At 39.0% G+C, this 19558-nt stretch overlaps 4 protein-coding genes across 5 annotated transcripts; 3 read left to right on the forward strand and 1 right to left on the reverse strand.

The window, feature by feature from the left end:
* The first annotated feature begins 137 nt into the window (after positions 1–137).
* Positions 138–6341, forward strand: LOC134190570 (putative uncharacterized protein DDB_G0282133). Of its 2 annotated transcripts, XM_062659020.1 has the most exons (7): positions 138–313; positions 388–459; positions 525–561; positions 623–703; positions 762–992; positions 1057–1707; positions 1768–6341. In XM_062659020.1, the coding sequence occupies exons 2-7, from the start codon at positions 394–396 to the stop codon at positions 6165–6167; spliced, it is 5466 nt and encodes a 1821-aa protein (XP_062515004.1). In that variant the 5' UTR covers positions 138–313; positions 388–393; the 3' UTR covers positions 6168–6341. The 2 variants fall into 2 exon arrangements, with proteins under 2 accessions (XP_062515004.1, XP_062515005.1); XM_062659021.1 differs by lacking the exons at positions 138–313; positions 388–459; positions 525–561 and having other exon boundaries at positions 762–869; positions 938–992.
* Positions 6342–7125: 784 nt separating this feature from the next.
* Positions 7126–10503, forward strand: LOC134190759 (uncharacterized). Its single transcript, XM_062659269.1, has 8 exons — positions 7126–7176; positions 7237–7311; positions 7379–7421; positions 7481–7564; positions 7694–7927; positions 7993–8628; positions 8681–10084; positions 10144–10503. The coding sequence occupies exons 2-8, from the start codon at positions 7249–7251 to the stop codon at positions 10311–10313; spliced, it is 2634 nt and encodes an 877-aa protein (XP_062515253.1). The 5' UTR covers positions 7126–7176; positions 7237–7248; the 3' UTR covers positions 10314–10503.
* A 683-nt stretch (positions 10504–11186) lies between these two features.
* LOC134191501 (uncharacterized) lies at positions 11187–13515 on the forward strand. Its single transcript, XM_062660124.1, has 8 exons — positions 11187–11325; positions 11409–11481; positions 11542–11628; positions 11695–11919; positions 11982–12632; positions 12992–13045; positions 13106–13297; positions 13360–13515. Exons 1-8 carry the CDS (start codon positions 11257–11259, stop codon positions 13371–13373), a joined length of 1365 nt encoding a protein of 454 aa, XP_062516108.1. The 5' UTR covers positions 11187–11256; the 3' UTR covers positions 13374–13515.
* Positions 13516–13642: 127 nt separating this feature from the next.
* On the reverse strand, positions 13643–19536 carry LOC134190796 (golgin subfamily A member 1-like). Its single transcript, XM_062659311.1, has 24 exons — positions 19339–19536; positions 18506–18586; positions 18387–18428; positions 18214–18327; positions 18069–18157; positions 17885–17996; positions 17727–17822; positions 17370–17443; positions 17261–17315; positions 17099–17194; positions 16956–17039; positions 16837–16893; positions 16535–16630; positions 16389–16469; positions 16169–16243; positions 16010–16115; positions 15890–15949; positions 15677–15819; positions 15526–15585; positions 15397–15456; positions 14691–14752; positions 14578–14626; positions 13929–14015; positions 13643–13875 (listed from the first exon to the last, which is right to left on the reverse strand). The coding sequence occupies exons 1-24, from the start codon at positions 19534–19536 to the stop codon at positions 13822–13824; spliced, it is 2031 nt and encodes a 676-aa protein (XP_062515295.1). The 3' UTR covers positions 13643–13821.
* Positions 19537–19558: the final 22 nt, after the last annotated feature.

A 19558-nucleotide genomic window follows, 5' to 3' on the forward strand; every position in this document is an offset into this window, starting at 1 on the left:
AAGCAATTCTGGTTGATAGATCTTTTTTTCTTGTCAACTTTTTGACTTTGTTACCTTTTGATCTGTTTTATCATTACAGTTATGCCTTCTAGTGTCTCACTCTAATGTTGGTTGGCAATATGGAAATTACTCTACCATGGTGGCTATAATCACAGCTGTCACGTGTAAGGCAGCAAGAGTTCACACGTTGCTTGCATGTCATACGCAGGAGGTGATTTCTGTGTGGTTAATAAGCTTGCTCATGTGAATCATTTATCACTCTTTTGACCTCTGTCACACAGACGACATCGAAGAGTAGCAGTTGTGTATTAAGGTAAAGGCTGTTTGTAAATTTGCAGAAGCAGACTTACCTGCTATAAAATTTTGTAATAGCATTTCTGTAATTAGACTGCAATGAAGGTTGGAGCAGTTTTTGCTTTTTTGACCATTTACTTGGTCTCAGTGAGTGCCTTTCCATCTGTAAGTCATCTTGTTTAAACTGTCAGACTATGTTTTTACTACATTTGTTTGGTCTCTTAACTAAGGTACTCAACTTGCACCTACCAGAAGGACCAGACACTCGTAATGATGAGCGTAGGGTCAGATTGATGGGTTCTTATGTAACTTTCTTTTTTCTGGTTAGATCCGTGCGATGCCCATTGTCCTCGAGTTAAAGTCTGTGAGTTGGAAGCCGATGGAAATGTTACATTGCTGGGATTGAAAAGTGTGAAACTTTCGTTCTTAAATTTAGTTGAAAGTGTGGTTTGTATTTTTTTTAATAGAATCTATTGAAAGGCAAAACCCGGTACGATATTGCAGAAAGATGGCCATCAGAGGACGCCTAGATGACTGTATCTGCAGGCAAAACTGCAATTGTTATGGAAAGAAAGGTACCGTTCAACATGAAGTATGTGGATCGGATGGAATGATGTATCCTACACACTGTCATTTACATCAGACTGCTTGCATGGAGAGAAGGCACATCAGTATCGCATCCATCGGCACATGCAAATGTATGTAAAATAGTATTTCTTCAAGTGTCTGTGAATCGCAGTAGTGGGCTGTTTTGTGTTGTAGCTGGTTGTAATGATCCTCCACCAGAGATTACATCGGAAATGCCTGATCTTATTGAAGCGAAGTTTATCCCAACTGTTCCTCTTCTTCTTACACCACTTTGTGTCAATTTTTCAGAACTTGTGATTTCTGATAAGCTAATCAAGAACACCAAAACAGCTATTAAATTCTACAAATCACGATCTGATCATTTAGCTTTTCTAAACTCGTTACAGATGCTAATTGCTTTTGAACATGGTATCAGTGATGTTTTGGATCCAGAATTGTTGCAACAGTTGTATCACATTAAATCTGATTTGGATGATATTTCACAACTCCCGTTTATGTCTGCTCTCAATCGGTCGGCCCTTCTCATTGATGCTGTGCTAACAATGAACAAAAGTTATGTCTTCTCTCCTGTTCCTGAAAATTGCTCAGCTCTTCTGCATCCTGTTATTCATGGAGAGGCTATCCACATTCCATGTACATCTGATGGAAAAGTTAACTGGTATCACAATGGCTATCCTATCTCATCTGTACGACATCAAGTATTACGAGATGGGTCTCTCCTTATGAAGAACCTTCTTCCAATTGACAAAGGTGTTTACACATGTGTTTCTACTTCAACTTCAGACTGTGCTCAAACATCACAATCTACATATGTCAATGTACCAGGTATAGTTTTTTTGTTAGCTTTGTGTTGATTTAGTCGTATTCACAGTGTTGTCTTTCTAGTATCCTACTCTTTACAAGATTTGGATGTTGTTACTTCACGTCCATCAAGTCATAACATTGCAAATTACTATGTTACTGGTTCTTACCCTGCAATCAACCTGAGTGATGTTTCTGCCATCAATCTAACTTTAGCAAATTTCACTTCGCCTTATCTTCGACTAGCTGGCATGTCAACTGCAAATTTGACTTTAGTTAATGTCACTATTGATCATTTGATTATCTCAAATAGTGACAAGCACATAAATTTAACCATGCAGAACTGCACTCTGGGCAGACTGGATATGGTTAACATGAGTGTAGCTAATGCATCATTCATTGGTGTGACATCTTTTGCAAGTAAACTTTTCAATGTATACTTTACCAATGCAACGTGGATAAATTCATCACTGTCTACTGTCAACCACAGTAATGTCTTGTATGTTAACTCTACGTTTTACAACTACTCTATCGCAGAGGCTCAGATGATGAATGTCAGTCACATCAATGTGACATGTATGCTGTACAACTCAACCAATATCACATCTATCAATGCCTCTAATATCAACGTGACATGTCTCAACTACACAGCTTACAACCTGACTCGTATTAATGGAACTGAGTACAACGTGTCATATATTAACTCTAGTGTCTATCTTTACCAGACGGTGAATGCAACTCAGAACATGACCAGCTACACAAACTTTACGTTTGTGAATGCCACTTGGATCAATGTGACTAGTCTAAATCACACATCAATCAATGTAACTATAATGAACATCACGTCACAGAATTTGTATGTACTAAACTACACAGGAATCAATGTGACACAAGTAAACCTGACTCGGATAAATGTGTCATATGTGAACTCTACGTTTTACAACTACTCTATCGCAGAGGCTCGGATGATGAATGTCAGTCACATCAATGTGACATGTATGCTGTACAACTCAACCAATATCACATCTATCAATGCCTCTAATATCAATGTGACATGTCTCAACTACACAGCTTACAACCTGACTCGTATTAATGGAACTGAGTACAACGTGTCATATATTAACTCTAGTGCCTATCTTTACCAGACGGTGAATGCAACTCAGAACATGACCAGCTACACAAACTTTACGTTTGTGAATGCCACTTGGATCAATGTGACCAGTCTAAATCACACATCAATCAATGTTACATCAATGAACATGACATCACAAAATTTGTATGTGCTAAACTGCACAGCAGTCAATGTGACATTAGTCAACTTGACATGTATGAATGTGTCATATGTTAACTCTACGTTTTACAACTACTCTATCGCAGAGGCTCAGATGATGAATGTCAGTCACATCAATGTGACATGTATGCTGTACAACTCAACCAATATCACATCTATCAATGCCTCTAATATCAACGTGACATGTCTCAACTACACAGCTTACAACCTGACTCGTATTAATGGAACTGAGTACAACGTGTCATATATTAACTCTAGTGTCTATCTTTACCAGACGGTGAATGCAACTCAGAACATGACCAGCTACACAAACTTTACATTTGTGAATGCCACTTGGATCAATGTGACTAGTCTAAATCACACATCAATCAATGTAACTATAATGAACATCACGTCACAGAATTTGTATGTACTAAACTACACAGGAATCAATGTGACACAAGTAAACCTGACTCGGATAAATGTGTCATATGTGAACTCTACGTTTTACAACTACTCTATCGCAGAGACTCGGATGATGAATGTCAGTCACATCAATGTGACATGTATGCTGTACAACTCAACCAATATCACATCTATCAATGCCTCTAATATCAATGTGACATGTCTCAACTACACAGCTTACAACCTGACTCGTATTAATGGAACTGAGTACAACGTGTCATATATTAACTCTAGTGCCTATCTTTACCAGACGGTGAATGCAACTCAGAACATGACCAGCTACACAAACTGTATGTTTGTGAATGCCACTTGGATCAATGTGACCAGTCTAAATCACACATCAATCAATGTTACATCAATGAACATGACATCACAAAATTTGTATGTGCTAAACTGCACAGCAGTCAATGTGACATTAGTCAACTTGACATGTATGAATGTGTCATATGTTAACTCTACGTTTTACAACTACTCTATCGCAGAGGCTCAGATGATGAATGTCAGTCACATCAATGTGACATGTATGCTGTACAACTCAACCAATATCACATCTATCAATGCCTCTAATATCAACGTGACATGTCTCAACTACACAGCTTACAACCTGACTCGTATTAATGGAACTGAGTACAACGTGTCATATATTAACTCTAGTGTCTATCTTTACCAGACGGTGAATGCAACTCAGAACATGACCAGCTACACAAACTTTACATTTGTGAATGCCACTTGGATCAATGTGACCAGTCTAAATCACACATCAATCAATGTAACTATAATGAACATGACATCACAAAATTTGTATGTGCTAAACTGCACAGCAGTCAATGTGACATTAGTCAACCTGACACGTATGAATGTGTCATATGTGAACTCTACATTTTACAACTACTCGGTTTCTGCAGCAGAGATGAATGATGTGAAGTACATCAATGTTTCATGCTTGCTTTATAGTTCCATTAGAGTCAACACATCAAATGAAATGAACATAAATGTGACATGTGTGAACTATACTGTTCTTGATTCAGCCATATATCATGCTAACTATACAAATGTGACAACTATAAATGCAACATGGATCAATTTGTATTCATTCAACAATACTGTGATCAACATGACTGAGTGGAATGTCACATTGGCTAACATGTTTTCTTTTGGTTTGTTGTCAAGGAACGTAAGCCATGTCAATGTTACTTGGATGAATGTGACTTGGGTGAATTCCTCTTTTCACAACTGTTCTGTTACAAAATCTTTCCATATCAATGTCACTCACATGAATGTTTCTTCATTCTTGTGGAATTTAACGGATGTTATTATGGTGAATGTCACAAATATCAATGTCACAGCTGTCAACCTTACAGCAACAAACATGACAAGGGTCAACATCACTGAACGAAATGTATCATATATCAACTCATCTTTCACTGAACTTGTTGAGCTAGAGGCAACACAAACCAACATGAGCTACATTGGCTGTGTTCTCACCAATGTAACCTTCATCAATTTTACAGTCACCAACTACTCTAGGATCAACGTTTCTATTTCAAATATGACTTCAATAAATGAAAGTGTTGTCAACTACACTGTCATCAATATGACTGTAGATTTGGTGGTGAGATACAATGTTAGTCTGATTAATGCAACATATCAAAATGTTTCCTATGTTAATGCTGTACATGTGAATGTTAGCTATATCAACATCTCTATAGATTCTTACAATGCCACCAACATAACTGGATTTAATGTGACTTATACCAACTGTTCTTGTGTGAAGTTTATGGTACTCGACTCGACTTGTAGCAACTGTTCAAGTTTCAATATGTCTGTTGTCAATTCTACATTTGCTAACATCTCTGTCATCAACACCACTGAGTATCGCATGAATTTTACCAACATGTCTTTTTTCAATCTGACTTATCTAAATGTTACTTCAACAAACCGCACTGAAAAGAACGTCACTGTGGCTAACATGACATTGGTGAACTGTTTGATGATCAACCATACTATGATGAATAGTACTGTCAAGTATTCGACAATGTATAACACTTCTTTCATCAATGGTACTCAAAGCTATGCAACGTATATCAACTTGACAGCTGCTCTGGTGACATTCAATAGAACAGATGTGGAGCATGGATTTATAATCAATGCAAGTTTGAATCGTGTCCAGATTCTCAATGGATCAAGTCTTAATATGTCCATGATTAACATTACCTCTCGTCACTTTTACTTTGGTAATCATTCTGGAGAGCAATTTACGATGATTAATGCTACACTCTTAAATACTACTTTCTGGAATTCAACTACCCAAAATATGACAGCAAAGAATGTTACATTCATGCTATTGACAATCAACCAGTCTGATTTTGATAATTTGTTTGTGGATGAAAATACCCTTGTCAAAGAGCTTTTGCTGAAAGACAGCAATGTTTATGATGTTTTGTTGAAATTCTGCGGCCCTGGATGTGAGCGCAACAGCAGTGAAGTGTGCATCAAGAAATTTAGCAGCACTACTCCAAAGCTTCACTATTGGGATGATTGCAGTCGACCACTAATGGAACAGAAATTGCGTGAGCACTATCCAAAGCTTATGAAACTGAGTCAACTGGAACCTCCCATGGTTTATGATGTGCAGCTCATGCTTCCTGAACCCACTTTTCCACCTGTCCTTTTCTCTATAACTGCTGAAGCTGAACAAGTCAAGTCTGCTATTCTCTCTGATGAAGAAGCTCTACCTAGTGACTGCTAAGCTGAATACAACTGTATGCGACTGCTACTGCTGTTTTGATTATATGTTGATGCATCCATGTATACGGTGTTTCACTAAGTTAGTATACTAACTGGAGTGCCCCTTACCTAGCAACAACTGTTTGTTTGCTGAATCATTGTCAGTCTTTCTAAACATTGTGTTCTTTGCATACTGATTTGAGTGTCATCGACTTGTTCTTTTGCTTTAGTCTGAATAGCAGAGGCAGATGCATGTCTAGCAAAGTCATTTCATAGGTTCAACCTTTTGCTGTACATGTACATACAAGCCGGTTAGGTAGGATGCGCAAAGGTCTGCATCACCAGGTTTAGTTGTGGCCACTACAAACTTGGATTAATTAACGCGCCAGAGCCCCACGTACGTACTAAAACGTCGAGAAACATGTCGAGCTCGATTCGAGGCAACATTAACAAAGGAATAGGCGTTATGCAGTAAGTGCTTGTGCTGTCAATTGTTAATTAAAAAATTAGTCAGTTAATTAATGTGCCAATGCAGAAACGCTAACCTCTGTCTACATTTGCTCAGCAGATGACTCAGAGAGTTGCAAATTCGCATGCAATTGTTAATTGTCTAAAGTTTCAATTACTAAGTATGGACTACATTAGCAGCAACAGATCAGCTGCTGTGCATGTGCACACTCTGTGATCATGCATGTCACTCCCACATTCTATTGTTTCCAGATTTCAATGCAACGTGCTTCCTAAGGGACACAAACCAGTAGTTCCTTCTATTTTGTAGACGTGCTGCTGCATGGCTATGCAACATAGAAATTTCGAGCAATTCTGTAGTTATCATGCAACTGCTTGCTTTGAAGTATTGTTTATTATATTAGTCATCATGGGAATTGCATGTGCATCACACGTCATCATGAGATAAACCATCTAAATGAACATATGTAACACATGCAAGGAGAAAGGTCAGCATATGACCTTAAGGGTTTAATCCGTGGTTGGAGTAAGAGACATCATTAGTCATCACCAGGGCAACATAGGTAGGTCGATTCTTGTATGTGACATTAATAAGTATTTAATTTCTTGTTTTGTTGTTTTAGTGTCTTTGCAAAATGGCTCAGATGTATGTGTTTGGTGTGACGCTTTTGCTTCTATGCACAGCAGAAAGTTTTTCGGTATGCTGCTTCGACTCACCTCGCCTTTCTAAATGATTTCAATTGCTTGTTGTTTTGGTATCTATAGCCCTTGAATTTTATGAAAAAGAGGTTGGAACGTCTAGATTCCAGTAACTTAACACATCGATGTTCTTTGGTGTGGATTGGATGTAACTGTCTCATGTTGTAGATCCATGTGACGGTCGTTGCACTGAATTTGGTAAAGTCTGTGAGCTGAACAAACGAGGAAGGCCAAAGTGTCTCTCTCTGGAAGGTAAACCAGTAGGGTGCATCGGTGTTCCCAAATAACTCCCACCATGCATGTGCAACCTCACGTGTAGAAACTGCATGAACAAAGGGTCTACTGTTTAAGTATCAATCAAGGTTTCTCTTTCATGAATAGAATCGTATCAAACATGCCACAAAAGGTCATGCAATGCCGTACGTTTGTGTGGAGGAATAAATAAGAAACTTCTTGGCCAGCCTCAGTGTATCTGTCGTGCTGACTGTGATGCACACCCCAGTTTCCAAGTGTGTGGTACTGATGGTATCACGTACAAATCTCATTGCCACCTCCACATGACAGCCTGCAGACAGCATACTCACATTGCTATATCTGCCATTGGTCCCTGCCCACGTAAGCTATCTCCACTCATCGAATTATGCAAGATGTGTATCTGATAATTTCAATTGTGTATTCAGATGATGTATTCTATGCTCTACCTCCTAATGTCTCAATTGTTTTGAATGGCAGTGAAATTGCTCCATTGATCAAAGTAGTCAATGAGATTACACCAAACATGAGAGAGCTCGTTAGGTTTGTTCAAGCTCTTTTGCCACGATTTTCTAACGACACTGATTCAGTCGACATGTTCAATGCACTTCGAATTCTCACTGATACCGGATATATCAAGTTTAGAAAGCTTGTTGCAAAGAAACAGGCTTCGACCCTAAGACAAATTTGGAGACATCTGGAACCAGTTAAGTTTGATAATTCCATTGCTAGAGATGCTGCTGTGCTGGATGCAGTTGATACATTTCGCTGGCTACCACGCCCTTCATTCAATCGCATGTGGCCTGGAAATCCCACACTCTCAATGGCATTTCCTCACAGCTTTGAGTTGCCATGTAAGGTGGAAGGCGCTGAGCAGGCTCAGTGGTTCCACAATGGTAGGCGAATAGGCAGTTTTCCACACCATCGCCGTATTATCAAAGACGATGGCTCACTTTGGATTGGCAATGCTCGACCAAGCGATGCAGGTCTTTACCGATGTGACGTATTGATGACTACTGGTCTCGTCTCAGCTAGTGCTGTTGTATCAGTCACAGCTACAAAAGGTACAATATGTAGGTCTGTAGAAAACATTATTGTAACTATTGTTTACATTAGGTGCTTCATCAATGAATATTGAATATTCAAACGTTGCTTTCAAGCAGCTAAACATCAGTCATGTGAACACCAACATCAGTCTGGTTAATGTGACTGTTCGTAACACGTCACTGGTGAATGTCACCAGTCAAAATGTCTCACTGTTCAACAGTTCCATCCAGTGGCTCTGGATAAACGAGTCAACGATTGCTGCTCTCAGTCTTAGGAATGTCTCCATTGGTAACCAGTCATGGTGGCTAAATCTGTCATGCCCCAATGTCACCATGTATGCTGTTAACGCATCAGCAGTGAAGATGTCCAACGTCTCTCTCAATAACAGCAGATTTTACTTTGTAAATTTTTCTTCTGGCTGGCTGGAGAATGTTACATTTTGGAACACTTGGGCTCTTAACTGGACTGTATTAAACTGGACTGAAGTGAATGTTAGTTACTGGCATTCCTACTTTGCAAACTTTTCTGCATGGAATATCTCCTCATGGAATGTCACAAGGCAGAATTTTACCATGATCAGTGGGTCATGGTGGAACATTACCAGCTGGAACGAGACTGTTGTGGACTCTAGATGGGTAAACGTCAGTTGGTGGAACATGTCAACTTTCTACTGGAATGAGATGAACACAAGCTACTGGAATGTGACACAAGCAAACTACGTAGCATGGAATGTATCAGCTACTAACAGCTCAAGATGGAACTATTTGGCAATAAATGGATCATCATGGAATTTGACCATGTATAACTGTAGTTGGATCAATAGCACGTGGTGGAACATCTTTGCTGTCAACTGGACTCTTGGCAACTGGAGCGAAGCAAATGTTTGGTATAAGAATTCTTCATTCAAAGACTTCTCTGCACGGAACGTTTTGAGCTGGAATGTTTTCAAGCACAATTTTACAATGATCAATGGTTCTTTGTCAAATTTGAACAGTTGGAATGAAACGATATTGAACTCTTCATGGTTGAATGTCAGGTGGTGGAATATGTCTGCATTTAACTGGAATGTTACAGACGTTGTTGAACTAAACACAAGCTATTGGTTTACAACTCACAACAATTACACTGCACACAATGTGTCACTTGTCAACGTTGTAAGAAACAACTTTATGTTTGTTAATAGCTCAGTGTGGAACATGACCAGTGTCAACGAGACTCAGATTAATGGCACCATCAGCAACTCTTCTTACTGTTTTCTCCAGGCAACTAACTTGAAGGCAAAAAATTTTACTTTTATATACAACAAGATTGGTCATTGGGATTTGAAAGCAAGCAGATGGGATCTGTATAAACCACTAAAAATTCAACATTTTAAAATTAGGTGGAATGACATGTTAGTCAAACCATTCTATTATAATCATCAACTAATCCAAAACGCACTTGTTTGTACCACTCAACTACAGTCAGCACCAGGTAAAATTCATTTTCTTCTGTACGTGTAACAGTAACTTCTTGATGCATTTCTATTATAGAGCCACAAAGGATCGGTTATGATGATGTTGACGAAGATGATCTTGAGAGTGGGGATCTGAGTGGGTCTGCCATTCTAAGCAAGGATACCATTCTTCAGGAGACTGATTTGGAAGATGTGAATGATGATGATGATGAGGACAATGATAATACCAGAGTGTTTATCTGGTAATGAACTAGTGGTGGAAGATGCCTTTATAAACAGTTTGTCATGAGTTCAGATAACTCTGAGCTTTTGACAAAGGAATCGTTGGAAATGCCATTGTTGCTTTCATAGTGTATCTCTATAGTGTTTATCTGTGTCTGTTGCAGTCCTGTTTTTAGTGCTAGTTGTGAATAAACAACTACAAGAAGAGCATCAAGTATTGTGTCTATTACAAATGCCTCAACGACTTACACCAATAATATCCCTCTAAGGTAGTGTATACTGAAAGTTGTCCTAGCCTTTCTCACACTTGTTGGTAGCAAACCTTCCCCCACGTGCACAGCAACAGCAATGTACCTCCAGCTCTCACCTACACAAATCAGTCGCCTGTTCAGCACGTTAGCACGCGTACTACAGACAAAGGCTTCTAAAACGCTTGACCACTTCCTTCCTAAGTCAGACTGAAAGCAGGACTCAATTTTTTGCTGAATATATCCGAAACAAAGAGTCAGGCCAGAGCAGACAGTTAAAGGCCTATATACTTACTACTTCTGTATGTATGTTTTCCACACTCGCTCTCTGGCAGGCCAATGGCAGTTAGTTAACTTGCGGTATCACTAAACGCCAATTATGTCACGTGAGAGAGCAGCGCATCTGATCTTCGTCGCCTCCTGGCAATGTCTTACAATTCACGCCCTTACATTCTACTATGTGTCAAATCATACCGCACTGTGGTAAATGCTAAATCCACAAAGGAGTGACAACCAACTGCTAAAAGTTACCGCACTTATCCGGTGTTTACTTGACCACAAAATCTTAATTAAAACAAAGCCCCGTTTGTTTTCGTTATGACGTCTACTGCAACCCACATCCGTTCTACAGACTAATAAACGGTCTTCCTGACTATCCATTCAGTTAAGAGTTGAGACAGCTAGCTGCAAACTACACAACTACTGATTAGCAATTTGTAATGCAATTCTGCTTTTTTGGAATTTTGTGTGGCATCATTCAAGCTGCCAGCCTTATAGCAGTAGCAGAAGTGAGTCTAAACCTAGCATCTCAATATTACCATTTCTGAGCATCCTTGTATTCAAATTGCATGCGCCTTCCTTTTTGCTTTAGCTACAACTTGAGTTGAAAACAAAGACACTTCCAAGAGATCACTTTACAAATACAAGAACGCTCTCAACAAAGCGTAAGTCACTTATGTTAAATTTTAGACAGATACGAAGAAATAATTTTCTGAATATGTTAGACCCTTGCAACAGCCAGTGTACGAAAAAGGGAGAGATATGTGAGTTGAATCCTGACACCAAAAAACCTGAATGCCGAACAGTCAATGGTACTGTACAACTATGTTTATATCTGTTCTTAATGGTTGATGTATTGATGCAATCACATTTCACAGAGTTGTTGGAACAATGTGGGAGTGACTTTTGTGCACCAATTTCATTGTGTCTAAGAGGAAGATGTGTCTGTCCAACCATAAAGGACTGCAACAGCAGGCATAATGAAGCTGTGTGTGGATCGGATAAAGTGACATATCCAAACTATTGTCACCTTCAAAGGACTGTGTGCTCACAGACAACCCATGTCTATTTGTCAAGAAATGGCTCATGCAACTGCAGTGGAGGTGAGTAGTGTTCTGTTGTATAAATGCAATAGCTGTAACTGCACCTTTGTGTGTTTGTTCAGTCCACATTGAGGGTGACATTTCAGAAGTAACCCTTGATGCAGCAGCAATCCAGCATCAGGCTGAGCAGTATGACAATACGACAGTCAACCTAAAAACATTGCGTAGACACGTCCTAGCTCATGCCAGACACTTCGCCAACTCTCCAAAGTCTGTTCTGTTTTTTGCTGCAATTCACACCTTAGAAAATCTTGGCTATATTGAATTCAAGAACGTTGTTCCTAAACTGAAACCATCTGTCACACAAGCACGAGAGCAGCTGGCTGGCTATTTGTCTCAACCTACTAGAGCACCTTCTGGAACAAGAGCTTACATACAATACATAGCAAATACTCTCAATCAAGTGTCCAAAATTGATAAGAATGTTCTACTCCTAGATGCACTAGAAGAAAAGCTAGGACTTGCTACAGCATCAGGTGCATTTAATAAGGATTTAAAGTTGATGTGTCACACCACTGACACTAAAACTGTGAAGTGGTACCACAACACAGATAAGATAACTACTGATGTTCAAACAAGAGTGAGCATAGAAGATAACAGCTTGACTATTCACAATGTCCGCCCTATGGATGCTGGAGTCTACAGTTGTCAAGCACTCACTCCTTGTGGAACTATGTCTGACAGTATCACAGTGTCCACCAATCTTGCTCAAGGTAAACTGGATCATATATATGAGTCTACATCACTTCCATAGCATCAAGACAATAGGAGATATCTAATCATTCTCATTTGAATATTTGCATTTCTATATGATAAAATGCACTTTGTAGAAACAAGACTTTCAAAAATTCAATTTACACCTACAATTTTGGTTACATCTAATGGATCCTAATGTGTCATATCTAGATTATCAAACATTGCTTGTTTAGTTAATGGACCATACAAACTTCATAATAAGCTACAAGGCAGTAACAACAAAGTCTAATCCTAAACACCATTCTAATTTAAACAAAATGAATCAACAGTTAGTAATTTGTACAAGGCACTGTGTAATGTACGTTTGTTGACATAGACAACGATAAATCAAGGCTAAGAAGATCTGATCATGATGATGGTGATGATGATGGTTCGTTATTAATGCATGAACCAACACAATATCGTATAAGATTTGTTTGTATAATTCAAGGCAATTTAAACTCTGGATCTACATCAAGCTCAGGCTCTGGATGCCTAGATATCGGATCAAGCTCTGGATCTGCATCAGGCTCTGGATGTGCATCAGGCTCTGGATGTGCATCAGGCTCTGAATCTGCATCAGGCTCTGAATCTGCATCAGGCTCTGGATCTGCATCAGACTGTATATTCGAAATTGGAATTGGTAAACTTGCATTGTTAATGGTGACATTTCTAGCTAACAAGTTAATGTGATGCTTATGGCAGATGCTGAGATTTAATACACTCAAGTTCAGAATCCAAGGTCTTGTATGAAGTCCAACATGTATCATATACTACAATTAGGATTTCCTATGTACCCTTTCTAGAAGCCAATGAAAGCTATGTGTTATGCTATGTGTTATGAAAGCCTTTTGTTTGAAACATTGTCTATTAATGTCTATAGTTACTTGTTCAAGTCCTATAAATATCAGTCTGAGAGGGTTGATAACTTAATGCAATGGCATGTAACACATTGCTGCCTTGAGAATCTAGGGCCAGTACAACATCATTGACTGACTGATTTGTTTGTCAAATTTGTCACTATTCACTATTGTCAAACTTTCCTCCAAATAACTTTGAGTCAATTATTTATCTAACTGTTAATTAAATTAATTAGAATATAAAGATTTGTTTCACTATCTCTTTAGAGTCTTCATAAATATTCTGTTTTATACAAAATCCCTACTGTCAACTCGATTTCTTGACTGATGGTGAGTGAGGCACTGACCCAAACCATGAGGTCTACAAACAGATGTTCTTTAAATTCCAGATAATACATTATATACAATACTAACTTTGTAATCAAGCCAGTCAATGACAAGTCTCTCTTCACCAGCAGTTAACTGTAGCAGGGTAGAAATCGCCTTCACTAACTGTCGAGCCTAAATTAAGAAATTCAGTGTTCACTTAACAAACGTCTACAAGATTAGACCACACACACACAATGTACAAATGGATATGCCCTTTGAAAAGTTCCAAAGATAGCACCCCTGCCTATTCTAGGTAGGGACCTCTGGTGCTACTCGGAGTTTTAGACTGCGCTGACAAACCCCTTGATGCATGACCAGAGCATCAAAGGGCACTGACTTTGGCGCAGCTGCGGGATTGGACCTCAAGTCCACATGTACCCGTATATACTGTGTGATGTTCTGCCAAGCCAGCAGTCTAGTCCACCCCAGACAAAGACCAGGTACTCATTTATACTCCTGAGCTGAGAAAGGCAATTGTGTGTGAATTTCTTGCCCAAGGAAATTACGTTTGTACTCGTCCGCGAACCTACGACCTCAATGTCCCAGATGTTTCCATTCTCCAAATGCAACTCTCTAACCAACTGAGCTACCACACACACACACACACACACACACACACACACACACACACACACACACACACACACACACCAGTTTTATCAACCAAGATGATGTAGAATTTTTCTAACTATACCTCATGAGCTTGACTACACAAAAACTTGAGAATAACATACTTCAGATACCTGCACAAACCAGTAGGAAGTCAAATATCTCTAACAAACTAGCAAATCATGCAACAAGCTTTACTCAAAGTTCACATCTCGTCCATCATATTCAACTGTTTTACCATCCGCTGATGTCTGAACTTTCTGGGGAAAAAAACAGAACAAAGAGCGTTCAATTACAGATAAAGACAAGTGCCATATATATTCATTCCCAATCACTTGTACTCAGACACAGACACTCCTACACTGTGCTAGTCTAATTAACATACTCAAATTTGTAATTCCATAATCAAACTTTAATGAACAATTTTGAGCTAACACCTGAAACATACTCAATTCAGTTCAGTTATCCAACACTTTTTTGTGCTTTATCACATGATCAGTACCAATCATTGGCCTAGTCTTGCCTTAACTACACAGTCTACAACATAACAAATGTTACATATTTGTGTAGCCACAAACAAAGTTCTAATTTCTATTGTCTTTCAGCAAATTATCCCACAAAAGCAAATATTTCCAAACTTTACGACTGCACAGTAGCTGTGATGAACACGTCAGAACGATATGGTCGACTTCTTACGTTAACTTAATCTAGGAAGTTGTGTTGAACTCTCATAACATTACTGGACTAAAAGAGTGTTCTCCCTTCACACATGCACGTTATAATGCTTGATACTCAGTAACTCTACTATATGGCATGACATGGGCTGTTTCCATACATTCCTCATTTAGACATAGTATGTGGGAACTAGATGAACAACTTTGTCATACAGCCATGACAGTATTACTAGCTCTCTGTGAAGTGTTTTCTTCAAGTCTGCCATTCTCTGCTGCTGAGTTTTGAGTGCCTACAGTTAGGGAACAGACTCTCTTTAGCCACAAACTCTTTAATTAATAATTGCCACCATGACAAAAACCTTGTTTTTCTCTAACAACTGCTCCTCTAAGTCTGTCTTTTCCTGCTGCAGCCGATCCATCTATAACACACATTTTGTATTCACACATAATGCCCAAACAACTGAATGCTATTTCTGCATGCTACGGCTTTATCAGCTAATCAGGACTTACCTGTTGCTGCCAGTCTGTTGTCGAATCTTGTTGAATGTTCAAAGTAGCTGGCTGGTAAGTCTCTGCCTTTCTTTCTTGCTGTTCAAGCTTTACTTCAAGAGATTGCACTTGTTCATACAGCTCTTCAATTGTCCTTTGCTTGTCTGTGATTAGGTCATGATCAAATAAATCTCTGCTACACTGCATCAAAAAGAATGTCGAATGCCTCCCCACCTGTTGCATTTCGTTCATGCACTGCAGATGCATCAGCCACTTGCTGCCGAAGAGTTTCAACTGAACAACCCTTTTGTACTCATTCACACTAAAATTACTGATGATTACTAAGCTAGTCACCTTCCTTTTGTCGATCTTGCAGACACTGTTGCAACCTCTCTACATTCCTCTCTGACTGCTCTGACATTTGTTGACTAGTGTCCTCGGCTTTTAATATCAGCTCATCCTAAGATCTTAGATCATTATCATGTTGTATATAATATTATTCGTTATCAATACCTTCTGTTGAATTTCCTCTTTCAGTTGATCAATCTGTTGTATCCTGACCTTTACTGACTGCTGCAATTCCATGTGCTACATGGGTACAACAAACAATGAAGTTGCAGCAATAAATCAGTGCAGCTGTATACACTAATGTATTATATACTTAATTGAAGATTATAATTTACGAGCAGTTGGTTCGTGCTAATACTGTTTAAAGAACACCAGAAATACAAACCTTTCGTTGCATGTCTTCGAGCTCAGTACGAGAAGCAGTCGAAGTTGTCCGGTTCGCTTCCTTTAGAGTCTCTACGGTTGCCTGCAATCATTCACACACTTAGTAAATGTACATGCCATCTCAACTAGTCAATCAATTTGCCTTACTCGAAGCTGGTCAGCTTCTTCTGTTAGTTTGACCCTTGCTGCTTGGTGGGAATCACAGCTAGATACCAGCTCCTTGTTCTTCTCACACAATGCAGTCTAGACACACAAGTAGACGTTGCAGTTAACTTTTTACAACAGTCATGCAGCCAAATTGATAATTGTTAGATTACACAGTACATACTACATGTTCTGTAAATACATATACATACATAAATAAAATATATAAAATGTAAAATAATATAGTATATAATTAATATACACACACAATATGTATGTAAAATTCTACACTGACAGTTGCTTACTATAGTGTTATTGTGATTTTGAGAGTCTCTATCTCGAGCCTCTTGCAAGTCGGACAGCTGTAGTGGATATTAACACATTGGTTGTAATACTATACTGCAGTGTCTCATTATTTACTCACCTTCAGTTGCAGCTGCTTCACTTCATCGTTTAGCGTTCTGATACTAAACTGGTCCACTCTTCGTTCTTGTACAAGTGACTCACTCTGTCAGAATAAACAATACATCTTGTTAACTTCTCAATAAAACAAGACAAGCTTCGTGCCTGTGACTTCAGATGGGCAATGTCTTCACGATGTTGCATCTCAAGTTGAGCTATCTGACTCTTTGTTTCTGAAAGTGTTAACTCAAGACCGTCCCTCTTCACAACATTAATAATTGATATCAATATCAAGTCAATAACAAACAAACTATAAGATGTGCTTACCTCTTTTAGAACAGCCTGAACATGATCACTGTCTGACATTTCTGTATCTTTGAGTCTACAAAGACACTACATTACACCTAAACAGTCACGATGATTGAGAGATTACAACCTCTGTTCAAGCAGTTGGATTCTTTCCTGAAGCTCCTCTGCACTTGAATGGTGTTGATTCTTTACATTTTCCAGCTAAAACAACAACAAACATGAAAGAACTTTGTAGTAACAACACAACGCACGCAACAGAATAATTTATGTCATTTATGTGCTTGTCAATAACTATCTGATAAAATTAGCCAACGATTTCCGTCAGCTGAAAGTCTTGCAAAATTAAACAGTAAGAATTGATGCAGCCATGCACGTTACTTCTATCAATTCAAGATACAGAGACACTGCTCACAATATAGACGTAACAATACTAAAGATCGATGACTGGATAGACTGCAAAGCATGTACATGTCAGGCAACATACCTTTCTTTCTAATTCAGTGTTACTTCTTTGTGTCACTAAAAGTTGTGACTGCAGATCGTTAACAGACTCGTGTGCTGTCTGCAGCTCCGTTGTCACCTTTTGAATTAGTCAAGTACACTCAACACGAGGCAACAAACTGCTTTCTGTCAGCTGCATACTTTCATTAAGTTTGTTGCTTTGAGTTCAAGCTCTTGCTGAAGTAATCTACTTCGATGTCGAGAGTCTTCTAGATTGGTCTCTATAGTAGTCAAATGTATTCCTTGTTTTTCACTGAGCATGCACACAATTAAATCAAGTGAAAAAGGACATTCTACTCTACAATTCCTACAATGCAAAGCTTACATTTCCGCTTGAAGAGATGTGATCTGTTGGCGTAGCTGTTCATTGCATTTCAATTTGTCTTTCGATTCCATATCAAATTGATCTTGCATCTGTCAATGTAGATCACTTGCTTAGCGAATAGAAGAACCCCAATACGTTAATGTACCTTCCTGCATTTCTGCCCTAGCTCGTTTGCTGTGGATACTGCTGCTTCATAGTCCGAACTGGGCACACTACCGCTCTTATAAACCAAAGCCTCCTGTTGTAAATCACTTATTTTCTATCACACAGAGCGCCATGAGCTAACACATTCCTAGAAGCTTGACCCTCGAATTAAACCTGCTCCAAGAGGCCTACGACTTTCTTTAGGTCATCTATTTGCTGTGAAATGAATAGACAAACATTGGTATTATAGTTAACTGTAAGTAATGATGTTGATCAAGCAGTTGTTAGCTCACTTTGTCTCTTATAGCTACTTCTTCCTCCATAAAAATTTCAGAAGTCCTTGTTTCCTTTTGTAAATCATTCTTGCCATCCGCCTATTAGCAACCACAAAATATAAAGTGACACACAAACAGCCACTCTCTCTCTCTCTCTCTCTCTCTCTCTCTCTCTCTCTCTCTCTCTCTGCACTCACACATGGTGAAACGATAAAGTTAAACGAAAAATGTCAGGAGCTGCTTTTCCAAGGTTACAGCTGGGCTCCTGTGTGCTACTCAGAAGAACACTATGGGCCTGCACTAGCCATCTCGTGGAGCCGGGTCAGGTACTCGCAAGAGCACCACCGGATTGTGACGCCAACTGAGATTGAGCACCCAAATTCCCAACAAGGACCTCAGTCGCTGATGGTCAAGTCAGAGTCGGTGGCTGGCATGCTACCGTCCCCAGTCAAAGACCAGGCATTCATTTAAAATCATGCTCTTGAATTAATTGAGAAAGGCAATTGTCTCTCAATAGAGATAATTCCTACGCTGCATAAGCATAGGAACTGTAGAAGCCAAAGGGACCATGGTGCCTAGTAATATTCCTACCTCACTGCATTACTCCTAAATGCTAGAGAGCTACTGTATATGTTGCACAAGATTGTAATGTTTGGTCCACAAACCACGAAAACTTTTTATGCTTACGCACTGATCAAATCAGAGATCAATTTGTTCTTAATACATGTATACGTACACTACTGCCATTGTTAACTTAATTATGTGGCATCTTCTAATACACCAAAACCACAGCAGACGTTACTCCCCTAGGGACACCTTATAATTATGTAGCACAATAGGTCATTTCTTACAAAATTTCTATGACTGTCGTCTTCATTGGAGTGTATAGAAATTCCCAATGATGTTTGTTCGACTTCATTTTCGTCTTCTCTTTCCGACGTCGAACTCAGACGAACTGGACCTCCGGGTTTAGCTTCGACACGACTCGGAGAAAACACAATCTTAGCTTTCTGATCGCTCTCGATCTTCTTCTTCAGTCCTCGAAACATTCTATTAACATTGATATCTACC

Source organism: Corticium candelabrum, chromosome 15 (genome assembly GCF_963422355.1).
Source record: "Corticium candelabrum chromosome 15, ooCorCand1.1, whole genome shotgun sequence".
In the NCBI taxonomy this organism is placed as follows: Eukaryota; Metazoa; Porifera; class Homoscleromorpha; order Homosclerophorida; family Plakinidae; genus Corticium; species Corticium candelabrum.